Source organism: Heloderma suspectum, chromosome 1 (assembly GCF_057233095.1).
Source record: "Heloderma suspectum isolate Gila_16-S chromosome 1, 16-S_ref, whole genome shotgun sequence".
In the NCBI taxonomy this organism is placed as follows: domain Eukaryota; kingdom Metazoa; phylum Chordata; class Lepidosauria; order Squamata; family Helodermatidae; genus Heloderma; species Heloderma suspectum.
This window is the reverse complement of record NC_139458.1, coordinates 188,618,830-188,630,000: the sequence shown is the minus strand read 5'-3', so window position 1 is coordinate 188,630,000 and position 11,171 is coordinate 188,618,830. Positions and strand designations below refer to the sequence as shown.

At 39.5% G+C, this 11,171-nt stretch overlaps 1 protein-coding gene across 3 annotated transcripts in view; it reads left to right on the top strand.

Moving 5' to 3' along the window:
* Positions 1-8,374, top strand: part of OLA1 (Obg like ATPase 1) — a 137,076-nt gene extending 128,702 nt beyond the window's left edge. For 2 of the 3 annotated variants that reach the window (XM_084813142.1, XM_084813124.1), the window contains exon 11: positions 5,342-8,373. In XM_084813142.1, the coding sequence (XP_084669268.1) occupies positions 5,342-5,443 (102 nt within the window). In that variant the 3' untranslated portion in view covers positions 5,444-8,373. Of the gene's footprint in view, positions 1-5,341 lie in introns of all 3 variants that reach the window. The other variant, XM_084813133.1, reaches the window with a different exon arrangement.
* The last annotated feature ends 2,797 nt before the right edge of the window (positions 8,375-11,171 follow it).

Genomic DNA, 11,171 nt, shown 5'->3' with positions numbered 1-11,171 from the left:
TTGAATAAACACACCTTTCTAAAAAGATATTTAAGCAAATAATTTCTATAGTGTAGTAAGTGTCATGATTTTTCACTAATTGCAGCATCTGAGAATGTTACTATTTGATTATTTCCTTTATTATAGCAACATAAATTAATAAGAAGGAAACACTTATTTTAACAGATGGTGTGTAGCCTTACCTTTATGAAGATGGGGAGTTTGATCTTCTTTCCAAACACTAGAGGGCAGAGGCTGATTAGGTGCCCAAAGTTGTGCCCTGCTAACAGCAGTTAAGTCTGTTGTTATCAGATAATAACAAATACAATCAGATTTAGATTTTATTAAATCTGGAATGAAAGAATCACATTTTCTGTATTGTAATACGCTTCTCTTTTCCTGTTGTTGGAAACCTAAAGAAGCAGGGTTTCAATATTTAATGTGCCATCGTTTTGGCTTTTTTGGTCATCTTTGTTTCTCAGTAATGTAGAAAAAAGAAGAATAAAGTGTTAAATTTAACCTAGTCCAATATTCAAAGCATTCTACCAGATAATGCATTAAAAGATTTTCAAGACTGTATCTCATTATCTTTGATTTGATAGCTTGTAAGGTATGCAATAATGTAATTTCAAATGTAGGTTATTCTCACTAAAGAAGATTGCACTGAGCAGCAGGATTTTAATAGGTCTGTTTGAACCACAGGAAGTGTGTGCAGTGGGGTGGGGTGGGGGGGAATCCCATTTTAATTGCTTTGTTGTGGCATGTGAACCGTCTTGTGAAAGTGAAGTTGAGTTCCAGCCAAACAAATAACCACAGCCATAAATAAATCTAACATGTTTTTAAAGTCAGGAAACGTGTTCAGTTGTCAAATCATAAATTATTCCAATAACACCCATTACAGTTAGATATGAATATGAAATGTGTTGCATAAAAGCTATGTTGTGATTGTCAAAAGTTTTTACTTAAGGTTTTGTGTTTTGATTTCACTTTTAAATAATTTGCCATGTCTAAAGAAATATTGTAAGCTGAAAATCATAATTTTTAAGTCAATAAATACGTTTTTATAATAATGTACATTTAAAAAAATGCTGTATTTTAAGAAACAACTATTTTGGGAAAAGCTGAACATTACATAGCCTGTACATTGCAACAGATTGTTATTGTAAACAATGCAGGCCACTGTTTATTTCTGTTTGTATTTCAAAGTTGATTTTGGGAGTTTCCAGATTCAGCTGAAACAACAGTGGTCATGGCTGCTGGTTACTTTGTATGTTATGAAGCTGATCGATTTTTAAGTTTATTTTGTGTGTGTCTAACACCAGTACAGCATAACTAATTTAATGCCAGTGCTGTGAACTATACACTGAATAGCTCTGTGTGGGCTTTGTAGTCTACAGGGATATCACATTATTAGCAATCATATCTGCTTAGGCAAAGCTGGCTTCTACAGATGGCTGCTTTCAAGTGCAAATGAACTGGTTAGACGTGTCTTGTTTAATACATACTCAAGATTCACAAATGGGTATTGATTTTTTTTCCAGCCAGTGTTTCTGGTAGCAATGAAAATGGATTAAATGGCCTTCAGGGAATTTAAAGGAACACAGTCACTTTTAATTAATTGTGAACTGGTAGCTAAAATACATAATACTTCTATTAGTATGTCAGAATGTATTTAATTAAAAGTGACTGTGCTCACTTTGTGAAAACAATGAACACAGCCACTTCGAATGAAACAGGCTATTCCAAGAATTCTTGAACATTAGGCAACTCTCTACAACCTTTCTACAACAGAAAATTGTATAATTTCCTAATCAGCAGCTAGTTTTGCTGGTGGGGCCCAAAGTTGGTTGCCTGTTGTTGCTCCTCCCTTCAACTACTCCCTCATTCCAATACCTACCCTCCTCTCTGCTCCTCCTCCTTTTCTCCCTGTAGAAAAGAGGGAAAGTATTAAGATATCAAGTTGTGCCTAACAATGTCCCTGTATATGTCTCCTCCTGGATAGCCCAAAGCCTATGCAAACAGACATAAGTTGTTTCTTCCTCTACATGTGTGCTGTCTGCTCCCCTTGATTGCCAGCTCAGAAGCTAGAGGCACCTGTACACTGTTTTAAATAGCTTGGGATTTGGAATTGAGGGAGAGAGATGCATGTGTGATATAGAGAGGCAGAGGACCCCAAGCTACACTTTTACACGTCTGTCAGATGCCAGTCTCTAGGAGAGATAGCATCTTCTCCCTCCCCGTCTGCATTGCCTCAAATGGTTTAGGGGATGTGGCAGAGAAAGAGGAATGTGAAATAAAGAGGTAATGCACGCACACACACAGACACACACGTTTTAAGAGGAGGACTAAAACTCTGAGGCTACCAGTTGCCAACCCTGTTGTAAGTATTTAATTGCATAATCTTAAGGAAGCTTATATTTATAGGCTAATTAGTACATGTCACTAATTAAACTAATTACTCCTGACTTTAGGCATTACTCATAGCATCACGAGTTCATTATATAGTGTACTGCTTCTGAGAGGCTTGAATGTATGTTGGTCTTATAATGCGGTGCCATGTCAAACTGTGAACAACAAGAAGTTAATTGTTCCTTTGCCAAGAGCTTCGGCTAATGGGCGGTATAGAAATTAAATAAATAAATAAATTCCTGATCCATGTCGTTAAAGGACAGGAAAAAGTAAAGCCATTATCTCCACAGAAACTAGTCTGAAAATTAATATTATTAATGTATCTATTCCCATAGCTGTTGCTAAATTGTGTAACCAACTTCCTTGCCATAGACTCTTATAAAAGTTGTCCCTGGAAACAGACTAAAATGGTCTTGTTTCTATCTTGTTAATTTGTGCTGTAAATAACTTTTAGAGATAATAATATAAACATCCTTTCCCTCTTTACCCAATTAGTCTTGGCCCATGCTTTCCTGATAGTACCTATAATAGTGGGCAAAACTAATTTAGGACACACAGAGGGAAAATATCACTCTTACATAATAAAAACGATCCTTGAAGTAATGGGTGCAGGTGTGTAATTTAGTTTTGTAGATGGTCCTGGATTGGTTCAGTGTGTGAAAAATCTTGTCACTACTTTCATCAATGTTCTGATCTGTCTGTGTTACCTCATAAGACAGTTTTTGGCACTTCCAGTCTCTCAACAAACTGGATCCCCCAGGTACACTTCTACAAAGAACACATTGTAATGTTTATCCTGCAGTTCCATTCTTAAAGCTGCCCTGTGTCTAAGAGAAGTATTAAATGCCATCCTCTGCACCAGTCCAGTTATCCCCTTCCAGGCCTCCAGCTTATCACATCTCCGCCATGCCTGTCGGACCCCATACCTGTAGTGATGTGGCTGTTTAAAATTCCACCACATGCAGACTGTTTCCATGTGGCAAGCTCTTCCTGTGCAGAACCTTGATAGAGGACTGGTGATTTTCTCCATGACGTTGTTTTGTTTTGTTTTTTGTTTTGTTTGCTGGTTTGCAGAGTTGGGGAGAAAATAGGTGGGTCACAGGGCCAAGACCTGCTCATAAGCAATCTGCTGTGTAGAAGAGGCTCCACATGGTGGCATCTCATTGCTGCTTGTTTGTGTAGATGGGGTCAGGGCAGGCTGCTTTAACTTATTCCTTCATACCCAAACACACCAGATTCCTTGCTCACCAATTCCCACTGCTGCTGAGGGAATCCTTCACCTGTCACTTGATGCTTCCTGGCTTTTGTTCTGCATTGCTCCATTTGCTTCTATTGTTCCTAAGCACCAGAAGCATCAGAACTTCAAGATGGTGGGGCGGGGTGGGGGAAAATTCTCCTCACCTTGGTATTTATTTATTTATTTATCATTCATTCATTCATTCATTCATTCATTCATTCATTCAAAATATTTCTGAATCACCCCTTAACTCAATGAGTGCTTGAAGCAATTTATAATAAAACCATAAACACAATAGAATAAAAATAATTCAAACAAAACTGATAAACCACATAACAATAAAACAAGGGTAACCTTCTAAAATCAAAGAGCAGCCTTAATCAGTAAAAGCTCAGTGGAATAATATAGGTTTTCCAGTCGCCTAAAGGCCAATGATGAGGGGGAGCCAACCTAACCTCTCTGGGAAGGGAGTTCCACAACTGGGGTGCTGGTTCACAGAATGCTCTGTCTCTGGTCCCCACCAACCTCAGCTCTCCAGGAGGTGGGACATGTAAGAGTGTCTTGGATGAAGAACTCTAGGCAAGTTCCTATGGGAGGAGGCAGTCTCTCAGATATCCTGGCATAAAACCATTTTCAGGCTTTAGAGGTAAGAACCAGCATCTTCAATTGGGCTCAGAAACAAACAGTGAAGATGTTTCAAGACTGGTGTTACATGTTTGGCCACCACGGTTTGCTCTAGCTGTATTTTCCAAACACTTTTCAAGGGCAGCCCCATGAAGTGCGTGTTACAGTAATCTAAATGTGCAGTGATTAAGGCATGGACCACTGTGGCCAGATGCCCTTCCACAAGCGGAAGGCATCTTCCACTCACAGAAGAAGTGTTACCAACTTAGTGGAGCAGCATTGCATGAGAAAGGCGACCCCAAATCCAGAAGGCTCCTCAGTTTGCACGAGCTCTGGTGTAAGACTGCATAAGCTCATTCTGAAAACCATTTTATGTCCCACTAGAATTTGTACGCTGAAGCCTACATTATGTACTGTTTCATCTTCTGTAATGCAACATTGTGGCACTATATTGCAAGAAGTCTGCTGCTGGTAGCTCTAGCACAGCAACTCACAGAGCAGCATCAGGGCATGTTCTCCTTTCGCTCACAGTTCCTTGGGTCCAAGCATTGTGTTCGAAGTACGCTTGCACGTGTGTTTACTTTCTTCCTTGGGGAATGAAGAGGAGTGGTTATTTTTGTATACTGCTTCATTGATGGAGAGGGAGAGAAATACAGACTATCCTGAAAATAGCTCTTAGACCATTTTAGGAGTGCGCTTGTTAAACAGTCAGAGCTACTTTCAGTCAACAAGAAGATTTTGGCATTTAAAAAAAAATGGTGGGAGCAGGGAAATTTAAAATACCATCTGTTACCTCTGTTTGTTTTAATATAAAATAACACCCCTCAGTGTTTAGGGATGCAAAGCAAATGCACAATTGACATTGTATAAGAGAATCTCATAGCAATGTTGTTTTCACTATCAGCAGTGAAGAATAAATTATGATTATATATTTGTCAATCAAATTCTGCCCAAGTCCAAGAAGTTTACAGCTACCAATTGCTTTTCTGAGTGGATAGCATTTTGTTTAAAATATGCACTGCTTTTTAAAATAGTGTGTTTATAGATACATAATTTCAATGCTGTAATCTGTTTTCCTTCTGTCTCTCCTAGGCGGCTGGGAAATACAGACAGCAAGGCAGAAATTATGTAGTGGAGGATGGAGATATTATCTTCTTTAAATTTAACACACCTCAACAGCCTAAGAAGAAATAAATATCGGACCTGTTCATTTCTCAGAATTAAACTCTGTTACCCAAAAAAGCATACGAGTTTTTATTTAGATAGGGATATCTTGGGGTGTGTGAGTGTGAAGAAGGGAGGATACAATGTGTAAACTTAAGGACAAATAACCCCTACAAATGAAATCCCTGATGTTTGTTTTGAATTAAATTATGACATCTCCAGTGAATGTACAAGTTCACTTAAATGTGAACAGCTCTGCATTTCAAATGATTAAGACTACTCCAAATTGCAGGAGCTTTTCAGGAACCATATTACTCTCATGATACTTCATTAATCTCCATCATATATGCCAAGCCTGACATGTTTGACAGTGAGGACAATGTGGCTTGCTCCTTTTTGAATCTACAGATAATGCATGTTTTACAGTACTCCAGATGTCTACACTCAATAAAACATTTGACAAAACCAGCCTCTGTGTGTTTGGGGATGTCTGTATTGACTGAATGTGGTGTGCTGAATGTGATACGGCACCTGGTGGATGCTGATTACAGAATTTTAAGACATGTGTATGATACAGTAACTGACAGTGTGGGGCAGCTACAATTGTATCTTAAAAGGGAGCCTTTCGTTGGAATTAGATTATTGGGATGCCAGTGATTTGTCTCAGAAAAGTTAATGTATTGGTAGATTGCTAGCACCTTCAAGTGGATGTCTAACAGGATAAAAAGATACATGGTTTAAGTGGCTTTGGAGAGAAAGCAAAGATTGTGTGTTTAAATCGTGTCCTTTGAACACTTGTGCAAAAAAATTTTTGAACATGACTTTCCTTGAAAACTTGTTAAATTGTAATGTGTTGCCCTCTGAGAGCAAGACTGTAGGTTGTTGGCAGGGACTCTGAAGTTAGTCTTGAGAAGGAAGGGGCTACATTGCTCTGATGGTTTCAGTATTTCAAATGACATGCTGTAGCTGAACAGTTCTCTATGAATTGTAGAAGAATGAATTGATGAATAGGCTACAAGTTTAACTATGTATTCATTTTAGCCTTGGAACTGCTGTTGTAGTCCATTTAGATACACACACACACACAAACACAAATGTTGAAGTGAAGATTTATTTAGGCCCTGGGGGAACATGAAATATGAAAAGTATGAAAATTTTCAAGAAATACGTGTACAGGCATTTGGCCTCGGATAAATATTTCCATAAGGCCTCACCATTTGTACATAATCATAAGGAACATTAGTGATGTCATACACCCAGACTGCTCTTGTTATTGTAGTGCTGTTCGTTTAGGCTTCTCTTTGCAGCAGACCGGGTTCTAGATCAAAGTCCATGCCATAACACTACCTATTGTAAAATATTGGCATCTGTGCCTGAGCTGTATTTGATACAGGAAAGCAGTGTGTCATACAGATAGTATGTCTCTTTTTGGTCACTGTGGGGGAGAATGAGCAATATCTGTGAAAAGGGGCTCATACTTAGAGTTGAAAAGCAGAACAGAATTTGGGGATTTTTAAGAAAAAAATATCAAAGCACTCTCTTGCCAAGTATGTTACGTGTTTGAATTGAGCAGGGGATTGGACTCGGCCTTGCAGGCCCCTTCCAACCCTACTATTCTATGAGTCTATGAATATTTTTTTTCCTTAAAAAAAATAAACTTCAAGTGTTCAGATACCTCAGTAAATGACACTGAGTTAAATCCAGCATTGTATGAGCAGAATTCCAATTCTGTCCTCCTCCCTTGCAACCCCCTGCGTGCCCCACCCATCTGTGCCAGAGGGTTGCAGTGGGGAGGGGAAATCTGTTCCACCAGCAGCTTCTGTTCTGGTGGCAGACAGCATTGGATCCAACCTATTATAACCCAAGATTGACTGTATGGCACTGTTGCCATGTTGTGTACCTGTTGTTCAGGTAGCAACGTAACCCAATAGGAATGGCTTGCCAGCCCAGGCCAAATACTGTTTCTCCCCTATGCTCTCTTGATGAGGGGACTACTGCCTGAATGACCTCAGGTCTTGTTGGGCACCTTTATTCCAAGGCAGTGCAACTAGCTCCAGGTCATTTGGGAAGTTCTTTTCCAGGCATGTGGCCTACTGCTTGCACAGGCAGGAGATGTTCTAGTCCCCAACCAGCCATGCTTACTACCATTACTGGTAGGACTTCATACCTCACAGGAAACAGATGTGTTGACTGTAGTAGAGTGCACCCAAAAAGTGACACAGTGAATCCATAGCTGCTTTGAATCCAGGGTTCTCATATATAAAACACTTGACTGAGTTAGATGTGCTGGTAAGTCACACTGCTGGTGGAGTTTAGGCCACCTAAATGGTTCAGAATTATTGCATCGAACTTGAGGCTTAAAGCATTTCTTGCTTCCATTTCAGATCTTCTCTAGCCAGTAATATTGATCTATCTGGGACTGGACAGAACTATCACATTAAAAATAAGAGTAGTTTTGTAAAGTCGCATCAGTAGAAAGTTGCTTGATGGTGACCCTTCCCACCACATTACTGTTATGGCATGGGAATAACTATATGTATGTTTACCATAGGCCAGCCATCTGTCCTGAATATGTCACATTGGTGTGTCATAAAGGGAGTGTCGCTGGCACAGTAGCACCAGTATTTGTTGCTATTTTAATAGGCTAGATGGGGATGCTACCAGGAGAACTGTCTTCTCAAGTTAGCACTAAGTCCTGTATGCTCAGTTTTGGGGAGCTGTGTATTGGGGCAGCTTGTAGGATCATCACCTCAGTCTGTATGTTCCAGACTTCTAACCATAATGGTACATGATCTTCTGGCACCACTGGATGAAGTTCTGTTCATGTCTGTCAACCACTACTGACTTACTAATGGTTTCTTCACTGAATGTGTTGTTTAGTGAGCTACTTAAAGAAGAGCATTTATTCAGTAATAGTTGGGAAATGGAATTAGAATTCTAATAAATAAAATGATTTTAGCTAATTACGTTGGCTTTCTCACTTCAGTTTGCAAGTGTCAAAGGGCATTCAGTACTTTACCATCACATCTGTCACTCAGCCTCTCTTGCCAGGCTGCAGTGCTTTCTCGGTTAAAAGGCAAGAGAATAATCAGTGTCTAATGCAGTATATTTAAAAATAAACCCATAGGAAACCCATATATAAATATATAACCTGAACTCTGAATAGTGAAAAAGTGCAAGGGTAATAAACTAATAGCTCATTTGTATCAAAGAGTGAATTAACCCAAAGGCCTCAGTTTACTCAGCCCAAAAGTTGTATTCTGAGAATTCAGACTAAAATGAATCCACAGCCTTGGCTCGACAGTAGCTCTCTGACGCTATTGAGTTCTTTAGGTGGAGAACTGATAAGCAATGCCCGGATGTAATATACATAGTAATTGACAATAGCTTTAGGTGCAGAAGAAACCAATAAAATATTTGTGAAGTTGCCTTGAAATAATCAATGTAATTTGTAAACCAAAGTACAACAAAAGTATAGGATCATAGAAGTGGTGTGTGTGTGTTTTAAAGTTTAGGTGAAAATGCACAATAATAATTTCTAAGCAGTTGCTAATATCCCTTTCGGTAAGTAGCGCCTATCAAGAGAAAGAGCACATGAATGCCCCTGCCACACATACACATAAAGAATGTTATAGCCCTAATGAGCTAGTAGTTGTCATCCTGCTCACAAATATGGAAGGCTCTTGATTTTCTTTTTTAATAGGCTGACCTATGTTTTCTATCAAATGTCAGAAGATAAGTAGAAATACAGCATTGGGGTATTATACTAGGCATACAACATGGATACGTGGTGGGAATAGCTTTTTATGTCTGCTTGGAGGCCTAGGATCACGTGGCACGTGCTATCCAGCAGGCCACCAACTCCTGTCTTTTTCTGCCTGAGCCAACGGGGCTAAGGCAAAGTGCAAAAGACACTCTGCTCTCAGCAGGCAAGGCTTTTGCCCATAGCAGAAACTGCCAGCAATCATGACCATATTATTACAGCTTTGAAGGGAGCTCATTTAAGGCATCACAGCTTGAGCATCCTTGTTGAGACCAGAATCCAGCATAGTATGAAAAGAAACATTTTTTGCAAGGATGCAAAACAAGGCTCTCGTATAGCCACAGTGTTAGCGCAGCTCACATGATGCATAAAGTCTTGAGTTTATGAATGGAATTAACTGGCTCTAAGTGACACCAAGCTGCCTTGGGCATTCATGGCAAATTTTTCAGAAGGCTTTAGCTCAGCCTACCCCACCTGGGGGTGATGGGAATTGTAGTCCAACACATCTGGAGGGCACCAGGCAAGGGGAGGCTGTTTCAGCTGATAAAAGCAACTCCCTGGCTTAAGATTTGTTTGGATGCTGAAATGGTAAGGGACCAAAAAAACAGTGAAATAGATCAAAACCAAACTTTAAAGATAAGTATTCTGTATACTTATGTGTAGGAAGGTACAGAAAGCCTTGCACTGTTAAGTGGGTCTAATGCTGAAGTCACAGATCCCCGTTATATCAAGCTGAAAACCAGCAGGCTTTTATTTGTGCATTTTTATGTTGCAAGGACTGTGAGCTGTAAGATGGCAAGATCCCTCCTAAGCCCCCTACAGACAGTTCTTTCCCCCCAGCTTCTAGCATGTTGATAAGAGCATGAATTGAATTTAGCAGCAACTAAAGGTAAAATCTTTCCTCTCCCAAAGTGGTTTCAGTCAATCATTAGTTCACTGTGAGCTCTCTCCCATTTTCTTCAATGGAATATATCCATCTATATTCAAGTGTCAATCACTACAAGATACAAATTAAGCTAAAATGATTAACTGGAAAGCACGGAAACCAAAATAGAACTAGTTAATATAAACAATTATAATAGCAGTTTATCAGGATAGGATGAACTATGAGGGGAGAGATCGTGTTTTATTTTTATGCATGTTTGAGATGAGAGTTATTCCTTCATAAATTGTGCTGTATGGTGAGTCTGTCACCATTCAACATGGAGGGCGGACATGATTGGCAGTGCTGTCAGAGAGACACTACATTTGTGGCTGCTGGCCCTTGGAAAGCCTCCCCCAGTAATTCCCTTCCATAACTTCAGATGCTCCAGGATTAGCTGTTCTCTTTCTAGCTGTAGAGAGCACTGCACCGCTCACTGAAAAGCAATACATAAACCCATGCATTGCACACACACTTAAAACTGCACATGGAACAGCTAGCAAAATGATACTTTTTAAAAAACAAATCTTTAACCTAGTGGTTGGGAGATTTAAAGACACATTTTGTTCACCAAATATAGTTGCTCAGGGTGAAAATAACCACAATTCTATATTTGGACTATTTAGCTCAGCTTTCCAGAGCTCTTTGGAACAAAGGAGCAACAAGGCTTGAATGAAGAAATATAAACTGGACTGAAAATGGCCAGTCTTTGCTCAGCAGTCTGAGGTGCGCACACACCTGTTTTCCCCACCCCCTTGACAAGCCAGCAAGAAAAGCATAGCAAAATCCTTATAGCTTAGTCTTTGGGTTTGGTAAATTTCTAGGACTGTTCAGGTTTTCCAGGACCCTCTAAGGTGAAAAAAGATAACCCAAATAAGTGAGTGAATCATATTAGCACAGCTGGTGACCATCGGAAAGCACATCAGTGAAATAATCTTTTTCAGGTCAAACTGGGTATTGCCAAGTGACTGCTGCTATAATTTCCCAGAACAAAGCCAGTGGCTGAAAATTGTAAATTATGAGTAATACACAGTTGACTGATCAATAAATTATAAAGACATCGGATCTCTAGC